This window comes from Schistocerca piceifrons, chromosome 4 (genome assembly GCF_021461385.2).
Source record: "Schistocerca piceifrons isolate TAMUIC-IGC-003096 chromosome 4, iqSchPice1.1, whole genome shotgun sequence".
Lineage (NCBI taxonomy): Eukaryota > Metazoa > Arthropoda > Insecta > Orthoptera > Acrididae > Schistocerca > Schistocerca piceifrons.
In genome coordinates this window covers 4,620,580-4,644,100 of record NC_060141.1, presented here as the reverse complement: position 1 = coordinate 4,644,100, position 23,521 = coordinate 4,620,580, and the positions used below count along the sequence as shown (strand labels likewise).

Here is a 23,521-nt window from a genome sequence, read left to right as displayed (position 1 = left end):
ATGACTTCACTTTTAGCCTTTCAGATTCCAAATTGTGCAAGAATTGAACCAAGATGACTTTCACCTTTGCCATGTATTTGCTATTAAGGTGCTGAATCGGGTTAGGCAAAGCCAACTGTATACAAAATGTTTCATCCTCTGATGAAGCAACCTTCCACACACGTGGGAAGGTTAATAGGCACAGCACTTGCATCTGGGGTTCAGAAAACCCACACTGTTTCCAGGAACTTATCGGAGATAGTGTAAAAGTGAATGTGTGGCGTGCACTGATGAAAGGTAGCACAGATGAGACCATTTTTCTTAATCAAGCAAACGTTAACAGAAACTGACTATCTGAACTTTGTTGTCCCTCAGCTGCTTCTTCTCCAGCCAAATGTGATCTACCACCAGGACTGCATCACATTACTGGAGGATACATGTTCATGGCTTCCTGGACTGAACATATCCACAGCAATAGACAGGATGTGATGGATCAACTGCAATCTCCAGACGTATCCCCTCCAGATTTCTTCCTCTGGGGCTATGTGGAACATACTGTGTATGACTCATCTGTATGTGACCTTGGCATAAGAACTGTGGCTGGAACAGTCTGCATCACTGCAGAGGTGTTTGTGCGCACACAGGTAGAGACTGACAACCATCTACACAAGTTATGGGTTATGAAAAGAGACCAAGTAGAAGTGTATTAATTTTTTTAGTTACATGAGGCTGCAAACTGCAACAACCTAAATCTCATAATTACTTTTTAATTGCCTTTGGTAATCAAGGAGACTTCATGTGGATATCTGTACATCACATTTGTTTCAGTGTCTCCACAGAGTGAAAGATCTCTATTTCTTCTACATATGAGGGTCATTTCACCCAAGTTCTGCACACTGAAATATAGAATTGAAGAAAATAATTTATTTTACAAAATACATTTACAGGCCTTCAATATAATCTCCATTTCATTGTTGAGCTGTCTGATTACTTCAGTCACCTCACTGGAGGCTTCATCAGCTCCATCAAAATGTTTTCCATGGAGTTGTTCCTTCAATTTGGAAAACAAATCAAAGTCTGGTGGGCTCATATCAGGACTGTATGGTGGATGAGGAAGTATTTCCCATCCATATTTGTCAAGCATTTCTCTTGCTGGTAGGGCAATATGTGGTCTTGCATGAGGACACCAGCTGCAAGAACGTCAGGCCTTCTTTGATGAATTTTTGGGAGCAAAACCTTTTGCAAAAACACCTTGTAGTACATGCCTATTACAGACATCCCCTGGGGTACTATTTGTAGCTATGGCCCCATTATGTCATATGCAAAAACTTATCAGTTTCACCTTTGACTGTTGGTGGTGGATTTTTTTTTTTTTTTTTCCAGGCGTGGAGGGTCAGGACCTTTCCATTGTGGCAACAACTTCAGTTCTGGTTCAAAATCTTGTATTCCAGGTTTCATCAAATGCAACAATCCTTTTCAAAATATTTTCTCCTTCTGTTCAATAAAGCTGAAGAATTCTTCTGCAACCTCCTTACTGCTCTTCACTCAGATCATGGGGAAACCTTCTGGCAGCAACGTTTCTGGATAAAATCGTCTTGGTTTTCAATGTGTGTCAATTCAAATAAAATTCTTGAGCTTTCAATGACTAGCTCCACCATTGTCAACAGGAGTAAAACTTCTGACTGCTGGGGTTGGCACTATTTCCCGCTTATATACCTACGATTACAGCCACTGGCACTGATCATAGAGGGCCAAAACAATGTGTGCGTTGAAGCCAAGTTGGGCAGCACACAGCAACTCTGGCCCATCGTGCGATCGAGTGACCGGCAGGTGGCGTGAGGGGCTGGCACCACGTTTGAAACTGCTGCCCCAGCCTCCCTACAAGTGTTAAGCATCCACCATTGCTTCCTTTCAATTTCCAAAGCCTTCCTCCATCCTCTACTCCGTGTGTAGCCCTGGTCTCGGTTGAAATTGTTACTGTTCATTTTAATCTCAATCACCTCTTTTATAACGGAGTCTCAGTATGTTGATGCATGAGCCCAGACTCTTGTGTCCTTAAATTTAATTGTGTGTCCATTTTCGAGGCAATGCTCCGCTATGGCCAACTTGTCAAGCTCCATTTGCTTAAAATGTCTCTTGTGTTCAGTACAATGCTCTGCAACTGTGTGAATTGTCTGGTGTATATAGATGCTGCTGCACTCGCCAGGGACACGAAGAGCTATGTTGTCTTTAACGGGGAGCAACATATCTCTTAGCTAGAACACTGGTCTCAAGCCACATGTCATGAAAAACACGTCCTAACTTGCTGCTCGTTGCCCCACAGTACGGCAGGAAAGCCAGTGCTTAGAACGAAGGTGGCATTTCCTTTGTCGGCTACTGAAGACTACCACCTGAAGATGCTAAATTTATCAGTAGATGAAGGGTACCGGAAGGTTAGTCGTGATCAGAAACAGGCCATAGTCAGGAAGATAGGGAAGTTATTAAAATAATCTGGTTTACCATATGAAGTGGTGAAGAAATTAATGCCTCACGTCACCAGACCTCCCAGACTATAGGCTGCCGAAGATACATAAGAAACACACTCTTCTTAGGCCTACAGTTAATGCAATCTGCTCGCCTACTACAGACTGGCAAAACATCTTGCAGAATTATTAGTGCCAAAACAGGGTCACTGTGAACATCATGTTGTAAACACGCTGACATAAGTTGAAATGCTCAAGAAAAATGAAAATACATCGAAATGACGTAACAGTTATTCTGGACATGGTGTCACTTTTTACAAGGAGGCCAGTACAAGACATGCTGGATCTTTTGGCTCAACAGTTTCCACCTGGAATTGTCACGTTGTTCCGTCATGTTCTAACAACAACGTACTTCTTGTACCCTGACAAATATTATGAAATGACAGATGGCACAGCAATGGGCTCGCTACTGTCTCATGCAGTCGCAAATTCCTCCAAGGAGCACTTTGATGATGATGATGATGATGATGATGAAGGAAAGAGATCAATAAACTGGAAAACTACGTTTGATCCTATCACAGGAATCAAAGCAACCCCAACAAGGTGAGCTTCAGAAAAGCCCATAATAAAATACCAGCAAGACACAGTGGGATAACTAAATAAAATCATGGATAAAATACCTGTAAAGATACTGTTAAAAAAGGGACAAATAACTGTGGCTGGATGATGACTTAGAAATAATATGTGACCCAGCAACTCAGTGACACATTAAGATCTCATACCCAGTATTTTTGGGAAGAATTCCAGACACAACACAAAATCTTAAGACACGAACAACACTCGTCTCGTTATCAATTAAAATAGAGGGAAAATCCTGTGGGAGACCCAGTTCAACCCTCAGGTCACCATATAAAACACATTCAGTTAAAATATGTCATACTGACACCCGAGTCCTGCATCTCTGACATGCTGTGGGCTCCTCCCAACGTAAGAGGAATCTATGCGTCAATGGCCAATGTCCCACTCTGAGCTGAGAAAGGGCTACTTCTTCACATCATCACGAGCAGAAGGAGCTAATCCACGGTTGCACTAAAGACTTAATGGAATACAGTTTATTATTTCTCACTTCCAGCCACTGAGACTCCGACCAACATATGGTCTTCCTGGCCACAAATGAAGTGACAGCCCGCAGAGGCACTGAACAGCGAGCAGGAGGAGGAAGGGAGCAAGCGTCCTCAGCAGCAGCATCAGCGAGTTCGTTTCCCTGGAAGCCTATGTGCCCTGGAACCCAGCAAACGGCCCAGGATTTCCCAGTTAAAAACACATTTTCTACCAGGTGAAAATACCCTTTTTCCATGTCAAATGACAGTATACTTTTCATCGTAACTGTAAAACTTATCAATCATTTGAATGGTTATGGTTTTATACACCGGCGTAGAATTTCATGGCCCTTTAGAAAAACAAACTCATTATAAAAAAAAAGAGATTTGGAAAGATCTTTGATGTGCAGCAAAATGTACACTGCATATTTTCGTATTACGAAAGTATAAATTTGAATTCCACCGAACACTGCATGTTACTTTCCGAAGCACTGAAATCGAGATTTAAATGTGCTTTTGTAAATCAGTCATAGCTCATGTCATGTGATCTCGCCTGCCGATGATAGCCAATAGCAATATCACTGTTAAGTAGCGCTTATACCCAAAATGGAAAAGTTAATATACATATACATAGTGTTGCTACAAGAAAATCAAAGCTTTTCACATATAATGGTGGTCTCAAATATCTATAAGTTGCAAGAGAAGCTAAGCTTCCATATATAATATTGATCTTTTTTGTGCATGTTACACTTTAAGATACATCACACAAATGAGACAGTAAGATTTTTAATAACAACATAAATGTCAGATCTTCTGGGTTCAAACTTTTCTAAATGGTCATCCTCAAAGAGTTGATTTTTAAATGAAAGTCAAATGCTCTGTGGTTTAAGAAATTCATCGTACATTGTTACACATCATTCAGCTTGCATAAAAGGAAATTTACTTTGAAAGTAACGCTCTTCGAACAACCATTTGCAATATTTTCCCACGACCTGTTAGAAATACGTTTACTTCAGCAATTGCCAAAGAGTGCCAGATAACAGGCGTCACCGCGCTTGTGCAGCTACAATGACACAGGAAGCCCATATGTTCGCACATGTAAAACATTAAAAGATCTTACATTGCGTCATAAAAGAAACAAGACATCAGAGGACACTCCAAGAGCATCGGAATTTCATGAACCATACTAAAATGCATAATTCGGCTTACAGTGCATATTCATATGTCCAGATTCGCATGTAAATTTTCTTGGAGTACTGTAACACCATAGCTCTAATGCTGTATGGATTTATTATGCCTTTTGCTTTGGTTTAATGTTATAACACTGAGTATCTGTAAATGTGTTTGAATCGATAACATAAAATTGTATACTCCTTTCTTTGTTCAAACTTTGATGCCGTGGTTTGATTCTATGCAATGTAGTATATCTGTCATTTAAATTCTTTGTCTCATTTGGAGGGAGCAAAACTTACTGTGTATAATTGTAATTTCTGTGTGAATAATTTTTTTGTAGAAATGTCAATATATGCAAATGTTCTGTTTATTTAATGTGTTTGGTTGCTGTTATGCAAACTGCTGATCCTCACTTAGGGTTCTTAGTTATTTTGTATGTAAAACGTCTTGTGGTTTCCCTCGGGAAAAGAACTGTGTAGCGCGCGCAAATTGTGGTTGGGCTAGGTAGAAAAGGTGGAACCAAGAGTCAGTCGGGGACAAGCTACTAAACTGTGCACCGCCAAGTAAAAGTTGTATATTGTGCTGGTTCCAAGAGAGGTTTTTTCTGCCACTTTCCAATGCCTCAGATGGATGGATAAATAGCTGGAACAATTCTGGAATTGGTATCCATCATCGCCACCAAGAAGGGACAGAGTCCAGCAATTCTGCCTGCAAATCCACCTACCAACATGCAGTTGCCACCACATTGCGCAATCACTGTATCGGAATGCTATAATAATGTACAGTGAAGGATCAGCTTTTTAGATGTTTTACTGTGCAAAAATATAAGGTAACTTATAACTGAATTCATGTACCTACCTTGAATTTTTCCTTATCACAACACCTCTCAGGTTCCTCTCCATTTGAATTATGATTACTGAGTGTCCTACTTTGTGGAAAAAATGAAAGCCTCAAAGCCAAATAATTTGTTGTTTGATCTTTGGTAAGAAGGGAATATTCAGATTTACAGTGGATTCAGTGAAATTGGGGGAGGTAGCAAATGTAGTTCTGTGAAATTTCAGAGACACCTATTTAATAATTTATTTGAAGGCAGAAGACTGTAGTAATAAAGACAATTTGCTGTAGAAAGATTAAAAGTTCTTAAAACTGAGGCTCGTAAAGTTTTGCTTAGTTAATGATCATAGTGCTGCCTGCAACAAATTTCAAAAGGTGAGTCAGTTTCTTGTAAATTTGTCAACATTGTGTCTCACTGCAGTAAAAGTGGAAAACTGCAATAGTGGATAGTTATATATTCATATTTGCTAAATGTTTGTCTCTCTTGTGTATTGGAAGTGCATATTAATAGTATAACAGGATCCACAGTTTGTCTACTGTGCTAATGCTAGATAACAAATAGAAAGACCACTATTTATGAGAAAAATAATTTCTTTATTCAAAAGACAGTGAGAAGTAGCCTGCTAGTGAATTCCAATTAACTTTCTTTTTTAAATAATAGTCAATAACTGAGAGAGACTTAAACTGTGACCAGTTGATAATTTTGCAGTGAACTACATTTATAATTTTATGTCAACTAGGAAAGTCTTTGAAAAATATTCCTTAACCTGTGTCCAATTTATGATTCTGCAGTGAATATTAACAGTAATGTTATAAAACTTATTCAGTTTGAATAAGTCCTGAAAGTAATATTGTGTTCTGTTATCTGTTATATTTATGCAAATAGTCTGCCCTGCTCTGTCAGCTTCCCATCTTAACCGTGAACATATGCAGGTGTCAGAGTTCATTGCACTCGCGTGTGGCAAAGTATAGGTTGTATATCTAAAAACACAGATGTCAATATAATAGAGGGAAACATTCCACGTGGGAAAAATTATATATAAAAACAAAGATGAGGTGACTTACCGAACAAAAGCGCTGGCAGGTCGATAGACACACAAACAAACACAAACATACACACGAAATTCAAGCTTTCGCAACAAACTGTTGCCTCATCAGGAAAAAGGGAAGGAGAGGGAAAGACGAAAGGATGTGGGTTTTAAGGGAGAGGGTAAGGAGTCATTCCAATCCCGGGAGCGGAAAGACTTACCTTAGGGGGAAAAAAGGACAGTTATACACTCGCACACACACACACATATCCATCCGCACATACACAGAGACAAGCAGACAGGTTGTGTTTGTCTGTTGAAGTTACTCAGATCTAATTTCTTTAACAAGAATGTTAATCATTCTCTTGCCTAATTAGGCTGGACCTGCCTTCAACTTTAAGGTTATGGTATAGTAGTAGCAGACAGGTAGTGTTGTGGTACCAGTACTGTGTTATCTCATGTTTGGTTCTTTATTATGGCATAATGCCGTAAATGCTAGAAGATGAAAAGATGATCTTTTGGAATGCAGTGAACAGTTGAAACTAGCCAACAGTGCAGAATTAAACACTTCATTTCGAATAAATTGACTGCCTCAGTGGAAAAGATTAATAAAAGTCAAATTTCTTTAGCAAACTGGCAAAAATAACTTCATTGTTCTGCAAGGCGATTAATGCTTGACTGTCAGAAAGTGGAAATAAAATAAAATTTTAATCTAATAACATATTTTAGCCTTCCATAATTACGTGCATGTATTTTAATTCACTTGATAGCTCCCGGCCGCAGAAATCCGTTTTATTTTCATGTGACGTGAGAGCAATAAACGAAGAGGAAACAGCAAAATCACTAAATGTAAACACGGGTCATCACACGGAGGCTATCCACCTTCCCACTACAACTCAGACTGCTCTGCGCATCAGCACCGGATAGTGGTGCCCCACCCCCCACCCCCTCCTCCCTCGAGCATTTGAGATAGATAGGATGCCAAAAATTTTAAAAAATAGACTTTTCAAAAATATGTTCATTTTGTAGTGCACATCTTTCTGAAAAGTCTGATATAGAAAACGTGTGTTTGGAGAAATGTAAAACATGTTATTTGGTCTTAAGTGTGCCAAAGAGCAGTGCCACACCTCTTACACAGCATTCTCCTATCGCAACGTCATTGTATTTCGCTCTGTGGAATTCAAACGTATAATATTTTGTAATGTAATGGATGCCACCAAACTATATTCAGAGCAGTGGAAATTAAAATGTCCTGTGGGCCTCTCCTGCACCCAGTTGGCCAATTTGACATTCAGCCCCCCCCCCCCCTCTTTTTTTTAATAAAAAAACCTCACATGTAATATTGGATGGAATTATTTGTAACCTGGAGAACAATAACTCATAGGAAAATTTGCACTTTTTATTGTCTATTAGCTAACAACTTGCTTTTTTTTGTGTAATATAAAACTCAATATAGGATACAAGAAACCAATAAAGACAAGTTAAAAGCAAGACAACACACATTTCTTCAATCCTTAAGTCCTAGCATTTTTCCCCCTCTCTAACCATGCTACAGCTTTACATGGCATGCTTTCCTTTCTGCAAAAGAATCTATTACCTCATCATACTTCTTCAAACGTTTTGCTACATGAAAAAACAAAATGTTTTAGTCTAATACTGAAATAGCTGTTAATACAAATAGTACCCAAATCTGGTGTGGTTTCTTGATCTGATTACGTGGATTTTGTCATGGTCTGCAAGATAAAACGAAATAGGCCTGCCTAATATTGCAGCTAATAAATGAGACTGTTTTGGCAAAAACGGTCACTTTTTTTTTAATACAACAGAATATAATTCACGAAGTATCAATATCAAATGCATGTTCGGCCTGTTACAAGCAAAAAGTTTTTGTTAGGAAATAGTTTCACATTTCATTTATACGCTCCAGTTTCTCAAGCATGAGATCAAAAAGTAGTAGTACGAAATTTTTATATTAATTTGGAATGGTCATATTCTTCCATAATTTGTCTCATGTCTCCGCTGCTTCTCCTCCTTCATTCTAACAAACAATCTTTATTATCAGGAGGACTAGCCTCCCTCATTCTTTTTGATGATTGGGTGTGAGTACTCCCCGATAGTACACCCTTCCCGCCGGGAGGAGAAGAAGAAGATTTCAAAGGTTCCATCTCCGTCCCATGAGCAGGTAGGGAAATAAGGGTCCACTCAAGACAGAGCCCCGTGTGACTGACTAAGCCTCATACAACTGGCGTGCGGCAGGTTCCCCAGAGGTTGCCCACTAATGACTGTTCCACCTCAACAGCCACGCATCTAATCAGCACGCAGAAAACCTCGAGATTGAGGTTTTCTTTATAGAGGTTTATTCCATCCTTGCGATCCAGGCAGTCGAGCCAAGATCCCCATGCCCTGTGACTCACAACGTTCCACTGCCACGCTACACGGTTGTCGCTGAAGCGTGCCCAGAGCTTACGGTGGCAGAGGACCGGCGGCTCTTACCGTTCCCCAACTCAAGAATGTCAGGATAGCCTAGCCCGTACTCGGCAAAAAAAATGGTGAGCCCCTGAGGGTTGGTGCACTTTGAGGAGTAGGCTCTGAACTCTGTGGTGTCGCATACATCTTGCTTCCTTAGGTAAGAGAGCCATTCAGAAAGTATGGAACATTCTGGTATTAAAAAAAATTAAGTACAAGAAATACATTTTATTATATGCATCTGAAAGAGTGACCGACATACTACTTTTCCACATAGTTACCAAACACATTGAGGCACTTATCACAGCAATGGACAAGATTTGAAATACTTTCGTCGTAAAATTCTGCCGCCTGAGACTTCAGTCAGTGAGTGGACGTCAGCTTTCCTCAGCGTTTGTTTTGAACTGCTCTTCTAAGGCTGTGCAGAGTTTGACAGTACTGGACAGAATTTATTGTTTCTCCATGTTCGAGAAAATCAACAAGAAGCACACCTTGCCTATCCCAAAACACTGTTGCCATCAACTTCCTTGCTAACAAGGTTTGCAAACATTTTCTTGTTTTTTGGGGGGGACCTTTTGTGCCCCCACTCCAAGGAGGGTAATGTTGTCTCGCAACTGACGTGTTTCACCCAAGTCTCATCACCAGTCGCGATTCGATCCAGTAATGAATCACGAGGTTTGTGGTAGGCCTCCAGAAATGTCAACATTGCCCCCATTCACTGTTCTTTACGGTGCTCTTTAAGCATTTTGGGCACCCATCGTGCACAAAATTTGTGGTAGCCTAGCTTTTGAGTGACAATTTCAAACAACAAAGTCTGTGAAACTTGTGAAAAAGAAAGCGAAATCTCCATTATTGGGAAGCGACGGTTTTTACGAATCGTTTCGTCAACTTTAGCGACCAGATCGTCAGTCACAGAGCTCAGGCGTCCACTATTCTCTTCATCGTGTTCGTTGGTTCGGCCATTTTTAAATCGAATGCACCATTTCCCGGCAGAACATTCATTCATTGCGTTCTTTCCGTACACTTCGCACAGTTCACGATAAATTTCTATACTTTTTAGGTTTTTGCCAACAAAAACCATGTCACAGGCCACATCTCACAACTGGAGGGATTTTAGATTGCAGCGCACATTTCAAATTCCAATATCGAAAAAACCAGATGCACAGACGTTCCTGCTGTCACAGATGGATGCCGACTGAGCTGCCGAACAGGCACATGCCAAAATACATGTGATCAGTGTGCACCTAGTGGCACCAGACGGAAACATTCCCTACTTTCTGAATAGGTCTTGTACACTGATGACACCTTCCTGATATAACCTCACGGTGAAAATACACAGCAGCAGTTCGTGTATCACATAAACTGTGTCCATCCCAACATTAAATTTACCATCGAGATGGTGAAGGATAGCAAGCTACCGTTCTTAGATGTTTTAGTTGAGCGGAAGGCAGGAGGCCAGCTTTGTCGTTCAGTGTAAAGGAAACCAATGCACAACGATTGATATTTGCACTCCAGTAGCTTTCGCCACCCTGTACACAAGAAAGCGGTCCTGAACATGTTAATACACAGAGCCAAAGTTATTTCTGATGACTACCAGCTACAATCTGAGTTGCAGCACTTGAGGTACATGTTAAGGGGAATCGCTACAGCAGAAGAGAAATTGCAAATGCTATCAGGTGTCACTGAAGCAGGACGCCTCGTGAATCAGTAGAAGAAGCAAAGTCAGCAGTTTTCCTGCCATACTATAGGGCAGGCTCGTCCAAACTGTGCCCCTGCGGCGCTAGCGCCCGCGATCGCCCGCGGCCAGCGCCCCGGGCGAATTCGTACGTTGCTGCAGTGGCCGAGCCCTGCCACTTAGCTGGCCGTGCGGACCGCCCGAACGCCAGCCGATAGATATATTTGTTCGCCCGTTTTCCCTTCGGCCAGTGGACGTCTCACAAGTGCTTGAACTAGAGCTGATTGACCTACAGTGCCATATCCGCCTGAAGGACCGCTTTCTTATGTGTAAAACTTTGGATGACTTTTACAGCTGTCTTCCACGAGAGAAATATCCTCTTTTGCACAAGCACGCGGCCAAAGTTCTCTCAATGTTTTGTTCCACGTATATTTGTCAGCGCTTTTTCTCTCTTTTGAAGCTTGCTAAAACTAATAACCGTTCATTCTATGGTGATAAAAATTTAATCAATTCTTTGAGGTTAGCAGTCTCACGGAATATTGTACCGAGCCTAGACAAAATCGTTTCCTCGAAAAAGACAAAGTGTAAAATGTTAATTGTCTTCTTTAACAATGTTGACTGTAAGAATTAAAAGAGTTTTATAACCTTAATTCTATTTTAGTAAGTTTTCAAACTTGGTCAGTTAAAATTATTACGTACAAAACAGAAAACTAAGGATCCGATTTCTAAACTCTGAAAAGGGATACAAAAAATTGTAGCACGAAGTATAACAAAAAATACTTACTTGTAACTACAACCAGTAACAAGGAAGCTCTATATCCCTTACATAAAATTAATTCTAAAATAGAATACTTTGTTTAGGTTAGATCTGACCGCAGGACAGTCCAGCGCAGAGCAGTGCTGTGCAGTCTCTCTCTCTCTCTCTCTCTCTCTCTCTCTCTCTCTCTCTCTCTCCTATGCCGACACTAGCGACACACGGTCGCGGACGGGGCGCTGAACTATACTGTCTTGCGCCCGCGGGGTGCGGGAGCGCCCCCCGGGCGCAATTCTTGGATGAGCCTGCTATAGGGCAACCAGCACCAAGTCAGGACGTGTACTTCAGAGACACGGATTGAGACCAGTGCTCCAGCCCGCCCCCAAGATACAAGATACGTCGCACCCTGTTAAAGACAACACAGCTCTTTGTGTGCCCGACATGTACGGTGTCCCTTGCAAGTGCAGCAGCATCAATATAGGCCAGATAATTTGCACATTTGCGGAGTGCTGTACCGAGCACAAGAGACACATCAAGCAAAGGAAACCTGACAAGATGGGCACAGCTGAGCATTGCCTCAAAAACAGGTACAAAATACAATTTGAGAACACGAGAGTCTTGGCTTATGCATCAACATACTGGAACTCCGTTATAAATGAGGCGACTGAGATTGGAATGAACAGCAACAATTTCAACAGAAACCAGGGCTACACACTGAGTAGGGCATGGGGACGGGCTTTGGAAGTCAAAACGAAGCAACGGAGGATGTTCAACACTTGTAGGGAGGCAGGAGTGGCAGTTTCAAACGTGGTGCTGGCCCACCACACCACCTGACATCACTCGGTCTGCGGAGGAGCTTCCCGACCTGCCTCCTGCGCACGCATCATTTCGGCCCCCTCCGACTGGTACCAGCGGCCATAATCGTGGGTGTATAAGTGGGAAATAGTGCCGGCCCCAGCAGTCAGTAGTTTTACCCCTGACAATGATGGCAGAACTAGTCATCAAAAGCTCAAGACTTTTACTGGAGTTGACGCGGCTTGAAAACCGAGAAGATTTTATCCAGTCGTGCCGCCACAAAAGACTCCGAGGACACGTAGCAATTTTTCTCGTCTAACTGACATTCTTACTTCATACGCAATTTCCTCATGTTTTACATCAATCGTCTCTCATAATGTCATTAATAGTAACGTGAAAGGCATAGTCCATTGCAGCTGATGCCTTCCACTTCTTGGGTTGTCCTCAGTGCTTAACCGACCTTCACAGAAATGAACAGCCCACCATGATACTGTGCTACAATTCACTGCACTCTTCCCACACACCTCCCTCAAAGCATTGTAAATTTCTGTCGGATTCTATCCGTGTAGCGAATCAATTTTGATGTAGGAACATTGACATTACACGTAATGCGACCTGACCCCATTTTACCTTCCATTTTAAAACTGAATTACTCTTGACACAGCCAGACAAATCAGTAATCACATACACAACCGTCACACCCCCAACGTCTCACTCACAACTGACATGAATTTCACAATGATCATGCAGCAGAAACGGTTGCACATGCACGGTGTGCAGGGCTTTTGACCTGAACCGCATACCTTCTGAGCATAGCTCTGTATCCCCCAAAATCTAAACAAATATTCAGTATCTTAGAATGTACAACACTATGATTATTAGTATCCTATGGCGCCCAACAAGCAGGGACATAAATGTGTAAGAGGTTCACTTTTATACAGTAGCAAATTTTTCTTTCATCTCTTCATTCCTATTAAATAATATTAAACAGAAACTTCAACCCTCTGTTTCACCCTTCTTAACACACAGCTCAATTATTTCTTATTTCAGTTACTAAACAATGGAAAATATGACAATATTATGAAAAGGATAGTTGCTACTTATCATATAGTGGAGATGCTGAGTCACAGGTATGCACAAGAACTAGACTGCCAGAAAATAAACTTTCGGCCATAAAGATCTTTATCGGCAACACACACACACACACACACACACACACACACACACACACACACACACAATATGACAGTCTCTGGCTGCTGGGGCCAGACTGTGAGCAGCAATTTTAATTATTCCCACTAAGCCTCCGTAAACACAGAAAGTCCCTATTACTCTCTTCATAATATAGAGATTGTATTAAAACGGCTTTTCCTGTATCTAAAAATGGTAGCATGTATTCCCTCAATTATTTATGTTGTCACCAAGTTTTTACTTACCCAATGTATTTACCTTTTCTGAAACACAAAAATTGTTTCCTTTATAGCTTCAGTCGTTATTCTAAACCACTCAAAAAAATGTTTTCCATCGCCTGCATTCCTTCAAATTTATGTGGATTTGAATTAAAGGGGAGCAGGGAAATAAGCCTTGTGTAAACTTTAAAAAATAGCCTTACTGCAAAATAAAAACAAAATAATAGCCAAAATATAAAGGCAGTTCTTCAAAAGTGCACATCCGTGAAACAAATGTGCTGATAGGTAACATTCAATATTGAATCAATACAGGTCCCCCCCCTTCACATTGCACCATATTATGATCCTCGTCCACGTGATCTACAGAAACACTTTGCTACAGTTTCAACAGGTCATAAGCATGCTCAGTTGGATTATGTCAGCAGATACTGCAACCCGTTCATTCAGTCAACTCCTGCCTGTAGGAGGAGGCTGTTCACATGGTGGACATAGCTTGTTCTTGCTTTTGTCATTTTTAAAGACTAAGCATAACTGAAAGGTTAGCTTTAGAGCGAATCAAAAGACAAACCTACATTACACCCAATGGCGTCAGTACATGATAAAGATCCAAATTGTGACTGGCTACTTCCCTGTTGGACCCATGGGACTACACATCAATTTACCAGGGCCTTTTTAAAAAAAAAAAAAAAAAAAAAAAAAAAAAAAAAAAAAAAAAAAAAAAAAAAAAAAAAAAACGTTCCATTCTGGCTGTTCCCTTGTCCACCTTCTTCACCGACAGTTGTGTGCTGTCTGGGTGTGTGTTGGCTGCGTCAAAACAACTCAATCAATGGTCTCCACAACGAAAGCACACAATTCTGTGCATTCTCCTCGGGATACTTGTGAATCATAATTTGTAAGCAATGTTCACCAGCTGGTGGTGTTGACTGCAGGCAATCATTAGGAGGGAGATCATCAATTTTTAGTCTCACATAAACAGCTGTTGAAAAACCAAATAACGTCACAGTGGTGTGTAGGCACCTTCCCATGCTGATACCCCTTCTGATGTGAGGTGACAATGAGCACACAGTCTGAGCCTGAAATGAGTCTCTGAGGTATGCTGATAGACATAACAATGTACATAAGCTGCACTCTCCTGTTCATGACAGGAGGGGGAGACAACGTACTCAACTGAACTAAGAGTTTGCTTTTCATTTCATGTGCTCAAGAGAGTATTGATACAGAGGTTTACAACAACAAAAAATGCAAGTTGTGAAAGTGTTGTAAAACGTTTGATCAGTTTTATATGTATATAAAAGCCATTATTTGCCAATTTCATAGCTTCACTGGTTCAGAATCTTTTGAATCTTCTTGTTATATTTTACCTTAAGAATTTAACAATCTACACAATCCTTTCATTTTGTGTATGGCAACCTGTTTCTTGTGGTTTACAATTGCCCTATTAACTATTTTTTTTTTCCTTTCCTCCCCCCCCCCCCTTTCCCTCCTCCTCCTCCTCCTCCTCCTCCTTCTTCTCCTCCATGTGACAATTTTGGAATAATCCTACTAGTTCAGGGTCTGCATATAACACAATCCTCTTTTAAAGTAACAAATCAGTTAATATTCTACAGTTACCAACCTTTCGAGGGGTACTACGGAATGGAAGGATATTTCCTCTGTTTTCTTCTGGAGGATTCCAGTATTCGAGGACAAGTTCCTGTTGTAATCTATCACAATGATACAAACGAGCCATGGCTAGTAACATATGCTCATAATGATGTGGAAGTCTTGCTGGAGGCTCTAAACCTTCCTGCAATAAGAATATGAGAAAGGCAAATTAAAACACTGTTTATTTGAAAATTGCAAAGCAAAAATACAGTAAAAAACCTTAAATATTTATATACTTATTTTTGTCTATCAAAGTAACTTTATATAAATGTTAACACGGTACACAGTCTAAAACAAAAGCTTTAGAAGACAGTGAGTAGACGGGAAGCAACGTGTCACAATCCCAACATGCACATATATGTTCCACAGTAATAACTTCAGATATGTAATACTTGTATTGGCATTTGAAGAACTAAACTGATTATCATTATCATTTACTTCATTTTCAAACTCATCAAGACATGAGAAAGAGTGTTCAAACAGAAACTGCAATAATTTTGTTTTGAAAATGGGTTTCCAATTCCATTCTTAGCTTTTTATAATCACTGAGACGTAAGTTTAATAGTAATCAAAACTCCTTTGTACTAACTAATGAGAGAAACGGGAGGGGGGGGGGGGTAGATGCTCGACAACAGGATTTTTAGTGCCTTTACTAACATGATTAGAGACAAATAATGTTAAAATGTGTAAATCAAAATTCCACTCTGACTGTCCAATCTCTCTCACAGCCAAAGTAGAGAAATAAAAAGACTGAGTGTAGTGGTGGAATGACGGCTGTGTAGTGGTGGAACGGGAACGGTGAAAGGGGTTGGTTGGGCGAGGACAGTGACTAACGAAGGTTGAGGCCAGGAGGATTTTGGGAATGTAGGACGTATTGCAGGAAAAGTTCCCAGTTGCGCAATTCAGAAAAGCTGGTGTTGGCGGGAAGGATCCTCATGGCACAGGCTGTGAAGCAGTCTTTGAGACGAGGGATATCATGTTTGGCAGCGTGTTCAGCAACAGGGTGGTCCACTTTTTTTTTTTGGACACAGTTTGTTAGTGGCCATTCATGTGGACAGACAGCTTGCTGGTTGTCATGCCTACATAGAATGCAGCACAGTGGTTGCAGCTTAGCTTGTAGATCACATGACTGGTTCCACAGGTAGCCCTGCCTTTGATGGGGTAGGTGATGTTAGTGACTGGAGTGGAGTAGGTGGTGGTAGGAGGATGTATGGGACAGGTCTTGCATCTAGGTCTATTACAGGGCTATGAGCCATGAGGTAAGGGATTGGGAGCAGGGGTTGTGTAAGGATGGACAAGTATATTGTGTAGGGTCGGTGCACGGCGGAATACCACGATAGGAGTGGTGGGAAGGATAGTGGGCAGGACATTTCTCATTTCAGGGCACGACGAGAGGTAATCGAAACCCTGGCAGAGAATGTAATTCAGTTGCTCCATTCCCGGATGGTACTGAGTTACGAGGGGAATGCTCCTCTGTGGCCAGACTGTGGGACTTTGGGAGGTGGTGGGAGACTGGAAAGATAAGGCACGGTAGATTTGTTTTTGTACAAGGATGGGAGGATAATTAGGGTCAGTGAAGGCTACAGTGAGACCCTCGGTATATTTTGAGAGGGACTGCTCGTCACTGCAGATGCGACGAGCACGGGTGGCTAGGCTGTACGGAAGGGACTTGGTATGGAACGGATGGCAGTTGTCGAAATGGAGGTATTGCTGGTGGTTAGTAGGTTTGATACGGATGGAGTTACTGATGTAGCCATCTCTGAGGTGAAGGTCAACATCTACGAAGGTGGCTTGTTGAGTTGAGTAGGACCAGGTGAAGCAAATGGACAAGAAGTAGTTGAGGTTCTGGAGGAACGTGAATAAGGTGTCCTCGCCTTCAATCCAGATATCAAAAATGTCATCAATGAATCTGAGCCCGGTGAGGGGTTTAGGATTCTGGGTTTTTAGGAAGGATTCCTGTAGATGGCCCATGAATAGGTTAGCACAGGATGGTGCCATGTGGATGCACACAGCCGTATCGCGGATTTGTTTGTAGGTAATGCCTTCAAACGAGAAGTAATTGCGGGTGAGGATATAGTTGGTCATGGAGACTTATCCTCCTACCACCACCTACTCCAGTCTGGTCACTAACATTACATATCACATCAAAGGCAGGGCTACCTGTGAAACCAGTCATGTGATCTACAAGCTAAGCTGCAATCACTGTGCTGCATTCTATGTAGGTATGATAACCAACAAGCCGTCTGTCCGCATGAACGACCACTGACAAACTGTGGCCAAAAAAACAAGTGGACCACCCTGTTGCTGAACACGCTGCCAAACATGATATCCCTCGTCTCAAAGACTGCTTCACAGCCTGTGCCATGAGGATCCTTCCCGCCAACACCAGCTTTTCTGAATTGCGCAGCTGGGAACTTTTCCTGCAATACGTCCTACATTCCCAAAATCCTCCTGGCCTCAACCTTCGTTAGTCACTGTCCTCGCCCAACCAACCCCTTTCACCGTTCCCGTTCCACCACTACACAGCCGTCATTCCACCACTACACTCAGTCTTTTTATTTCTCTGCTTTGGCTGTGAGAGAGATTGGACAGTCAGAGTGGAATTTTGATTTACACATTTTAACATTATTTGTCTCTAATCATGTTAGTAAAGGCACTCATCTCGACTGCTTCACAGCCTGTGCCATATGGATGCTTCCCACCAACACCAGCTTTTCTGAATTGCGCAGGTGGGAACATTCCCTACAATACATCCTACGTTCCCGTAACCCTCCTGGCCTCATCCTTCGTTAGTCACTGTCCTCTGCCATCCAGTCCCCTCTCTGTTCCCTTACCCCTCCCCCTCTGCACCTTCTCTCCTGCCCTCCATCTAAACTGCAACACTTCACTGTCCGCCACTCCCTCTATACTATCCCTCCCCCTCCCCACCCTAGCCTCCTCCTTACCCGCACCCAGTCGCCACTCCCATTATGCACTGGTGTTGCTTCTCACAGTGTGGTTTCAGCTCTCTGAGACTGCAGACACGTGTGCAAGTTGTGTTTGCATGAGTGTGTGTGTGTGTGTGTGTGTGTGTGTGTGTGTGTGTGTGTGTGTGTGTGTAAGGTGAATAGCATCTTTCCTTCTCTGATACTGTTACATTCCAACGGGGCAAGTTCGTCGCACACCTGACCCAGACTGCTTAACGGCACTGTGAAATGTGATTTATTCATCTAATTACATATAATTTTCACAATGTTTGATTTGATTTATAGGAGTCATGTTATGTTGTACAATAAGAACATTTTAGGAGAATTACAAAAATTTACATTATTTTATATAATTTCTGAGGTATAGCCACAAAAATACTTATCATAGTTTTCGGTACACAAAAATAAAACGTATTGTTCCCTTATTCAAACTATGAAACTGTTCTAAATGAATTCTTTAATAGAATAATAGCACTTTTCTACCAGAAGAGTAAAGAGCAATCTTTTCAGTGAACCAAGCTCTGTGCTAAATATAGTGTGAATTTTTAATTCCACATACTTTGGTGTTTGGGCATAAGAGTTTTAAATGTTGTACTGTAAGTTTAAAATCATCACTATGGTGAATGTTGTGGTTGTGGTGGAAATGGGAAGTGTCGAAGATATGTTGGTTTTTGAATAAGAGCACCTCAAACAAAAAAATTTTTAACAGTGGTCAACATAATTGCCACTGTTTGGCAACACACATATTCCTTTTTTTTTTTTTAAATACTAGGAGCCTTGAGACACTTGCTGAATTTCCCCAGAAAATTATGCTATAACCAACAACCAACTCAAAGCAGCTATAGTAAACTACCTTTCTGGTGCCTATGTTTGTGTTATCTTACGAAATAGGCACTGAAGATGCTCACCTACTAAGTTTGTTTGCTAAGTAGTCGATGTGTACCTTCTAATTTAACTTTTTATCAAAATTTAGAACCAAGGACATAACATGATTTGCCTCTGTGATATTCTAATGATTGTAAGTTATATTCTTTTTCTCTTTTCTAATGATTTAGTTTCAAACTGCATCATTTTGGTTTTAGTTACATTTGGGTTTAGTCTATTTTGATGGAACCAAGATTCAGGTTGTTCTAAAATGTTTTGGCACTTTCTGGAATTCTTCCAGAAATCTCATTTTCAATTAGGACTGATGTATTAGCAAATAAAGCCAAATTAACATCAACAGCAAATAGTATGTCACTCATCAAGGTACATGCTGCCTCCTAAGGTGACCCAAGGGCTTCAGCAGCATGAAGGAACACACTACGTTATCCACCCATTCATGGATCCTGTTCAAAAGTCCAGAAACAGTCAGCTTGCTCCACAGCATACAGTTGGCTCTGCTGATCACTCATCTTGGTAGCTCCCTTTCAGGGACTGCTCCATTTGCTAGCTGTATCCACAATGGAACATAGTTACCAGAGTGTAGGTCATCAACCTACTCACTGATCAGAATCTGTGACAGCAAGTAAGGAGAAAGAGGGACCCATGGCTGTGGATGATTGAGATAGTGCCAGAGATGGTGTATACAGCTCCTGAGACATCACACAGTCCTCCGACACCCCCAAGCCTCATTAAACATTGGGTACACTGAAGTCTCCCAACAAGAAAAATGATCAAGGGTGTTGTTCTCTAAGGTCTTTTATAAAGACTTGTATCTGACTGCCTCTTGTAGCAGCTAGTAGTGAGAGCATACTATAATCTACTGTACCGCACACTTTCAACTGCAGCTGCCTGGTAATCGATAACCGAGGATATAGCAGAGGACTTGTGTGTATTATTTACAAACAAAGTTACTCCTCCTCCTGTCATTTTCCCACTCATGTCATCCTTGCAGTGGATTGAGCAAAAAGCTCAGTAATTTCAAAATGCGTCTAACAAGCACAGAGATCTACCCTGCACTAGAAATTTCAGTTCTTCCACATGTGTCCTGAAACCATTAATATTTCACTGCAACAAGATGCAACCGTAACAGTGAGGCTTGTCTTGCTCTTCATCCTCATTCTTCCACCGAGTTGGGAATCTACACCACAATGCAGACTCATGATGGGCTTGATCACCCTATTGGACAGACTTCATAGTCTGTAGTATCTGTAGAGCTCATGTCAAATCTATAAGATAATGCTAGTGTTGAGCGATCTGAAAGCTCTGAACTCTCTCTTTTATGTAGTCTTGCTTTTATTTCCTCACTAATCTTTTGATTATGAAGATGGGAATTTAACTGTTGTACATTCGTATGTACATATTTTTTATTTTTCATTACTAGTCTCATTATGTGTCAACATGTTAAATCTTTGTGCCTTTTTTTCACTGCAGTCATTAATAATATAGCAAGAATAGCTGTTGTGACTAAAATTGCATCCATGCTAAACCCGCTCCACCATGCAGTGCAGAAATGCTCAGAGGCAGGGACATTGAACAGATGTGCAGAACTATAGACCCATATCTCTTAACGTCGATCAGTTGTAGAATTTTGGAACATGTATTATGTTCGAGTACAATGACTTTTCTGGACACGGGTTCACAGGTAGGTGCCGTGTTTCTTGACTTCCGCAACGCATTCGATACAGTTCCCCACAGTCGTTTAATGAACAAAGTAAGAGCATATGGACTATCAGACCAATTGTGTGATTGGATTGAAGAGTTCGTAGATAACAGAAACCAGCATATCATTCTCAATGGAGAGAAGTCTTCAGAAGTACGAGTGATTTCAGGTGTGCCGCAGGGGAGTGTTATAGGACCGTTGCTATTCACAATATACATAAATGATCTTGTGGATGACATCGGAAGTTCACTGAGGCTTTTTGCACATGATGCTGTGGTGTATCGAGAGGTTGTAACAATGGAAAATTGTACTGAAATGCAGGAGGATCGGCAGCGAATTGACACATGGTGCAGGGAATGGCAATTGAATCTCAATGTAGACAAGTGTAATGTGCTGCGAATACATAGAAAGATAGATCCCTTATCATTTAGCTACAAAATAGCAGATCAGCAACTGGAAGCAGCTAATTCCATAAATTATCTGGGAGTACGCATTAGGAGTGATTTAAAATGGAATGATCATATAAAGTTGATCATCGGTAAAGCAGATGCCAGACTGAGATTCATTGGAAGAATCCTAAGGAAATGCAATCCGAAAACAAAGGAAGTAGGTTACAGTACACTTGTTCACCCATTGCTTGAATACTGCTCAACAGTGTGGGATCAGTACCAGATAGGGTTGATAGAAGAGAGAGAGAAGATCCAATGGAGAGCAGCGCGCTTCGTTACAGGATCATTTAGTAATCGCGAAAGCGTTACGGAGATGATGGATAAACTCCAGTGGAAGACTCTGCAGGAGAGACGCCCAGTAGCTCGGTACGGGCTTCTGTTGAAGTTTCGAGAACATACCTTCACCGAGAAGTCAAGCAATATATTGCTCCCTCCTACATATATCTCGCGAAGAGACCATGAGGACAAAATCAGAGAGATTAGAGCCCACACAGAAGCATACCGACAATCCTTCTTTCCAAGAACAATACGAGACTGGAATAGAAGGGAGAACCGATAGAGGTACTCAGGGTACCCTCCGCCACACACCGTCAGGTGGCTTGCGGAGTATGGATGTAGATGTAGATGTAGATGTAGGCAGAAAGCTGTTCATGATCTCGGTGCTGATTCCAGTTAGTGTGCATGCACAGCTACAGGTGGTGAACAAAAACTGCCAATAGTAGATAACCTTAGTATTGAAAAGTAGGAAAATGGATGGGAAAAATTATCTTTAGAGTCAAAATACTAGAATGAAGTCATTGTTCTTCATTACCTTTATATAAAATACCATTTATGAGGAACTGTAACTATTTGTTTATAGTTTTTGCTAGTACGAACTCACATGTGTACACGGTAAAAGATTTACTAGACTCATTTGACTGGTTCAATGATTAAGTAAGACAGCAGAAGAATGAGCAAGCCTTATACACGACAGCAGAAGCAGGAGGAAGCCCTATACAACGAGGATTCAGCAGGTGCCACTGTGGCTGCCTGCTAATGAATTTTTCACCTAAACAGCCAGCACCCAATTAGCATTTTTTATCCTCGCAATGCAGATCATTAAGGCCAGAACCCGTGCCAGCTCCCTACGACAGACAACAATCCACTAATGTGCATATAGCAGTTGCTGAAACAGGCCCAGAGCTTACCGTTACAGAGGACTGGCAGCCGCCATCAGTCCCCAGCTAAGGTATCCCACATTCGCCAGACATATACCGAGCTGAGACGGGCCGTGTTCCACGAGATGCTCACCATTTGGTATGACTCTGTCACTGTCATCAGTTTTAACAGTTCATTGAGATTTCTGTGTCTTACACTTCATCAGAGGCTGACACAGTTACCACACCTGAGATTATAATGGCTAAAATCCTAGTCACTGAATATATTAAAATGCCTCAGCCTCAGCTGATGATCAGACTGAACATGTCCACTCCAGTTCTTAGAGGCTTTTGTGTGTACCTGCCTTCACTACGAATGTACAGTTCCTGACTCATCTAGGCCATCACATCTTAAAATCGCCAGTGCTGTTCACTGTGAGGGGATTAGGTTAGCAACAAAGGCATTTACGACCAGTCCGATTCCCAGCCTCTGTGTAGAGGCTGGTGAGCTCTGTGTAGAGGCTGGTGAGCTACTACTTGTCGTCAAGAGGAAGACCCTCAACATGTGACATGTGTGCAGCCTACTTTCAACCCTGTGGTCACTGGCTTTCAGTACTGTTGCTCGCTCTCCAACAATGTGGGCATTTGTAAACAGGCTACGAGCAACAAGGTCATTTTGGATTTATACCAAGTCAGACATAGTGGCACTTAATCAGGACCCTATTACTGTGATTTATCAAGGGTCAAGATGTTCGCCAGTCTGGCTAATAGGGATATCCAGAATTACTTTAGAGTTATTAGGGTACATAAAGAATTTTACCCAAGACTTCATTTTAAAATCCAAGTTTTACGGAATTTTATGTGGCATCTAAATGGGGATTCATTGCTTTTGCAGAGGACATTACGGCTGTATCAGTCCTCTTTCTGGCTGCTGAGCCAGGAAGAACTACTTTCGATGTGCCTGCAGGTAGGGCACTGTGCTCTGATGCAAGCATTTCTCCTCCAGTGACTGAGCACACCAGTGGAGAGCGATTGTGGCGTACCGGTATATACAGACGATGTAACAG

General features: G+C 41.5%; 1 protein-coding gene across 1 annotated transcript in view; it reads right to left on the bottom strand.

Annotated features, from left to right (window-relative positions):
• LOC124795177 (nuclear pore complex protein Nup205-like) overlaps positions 1–23,521 on the bottom strand; it is a 295,244-nt gene that overhangs the window by 153,774 nt on the left and 117,949 nt on the right. Inside the window, exon 10 of the mRNA XM_047259077.1 lies at positions 15,291–15,461. Coding sequence (XP_047115033.1) covers positions 15,291–15,461 — 171 coding nt within the window. The remainder of the gene's footprint in view (positions 1–15,290; positions 15,462–23,521) is intronic.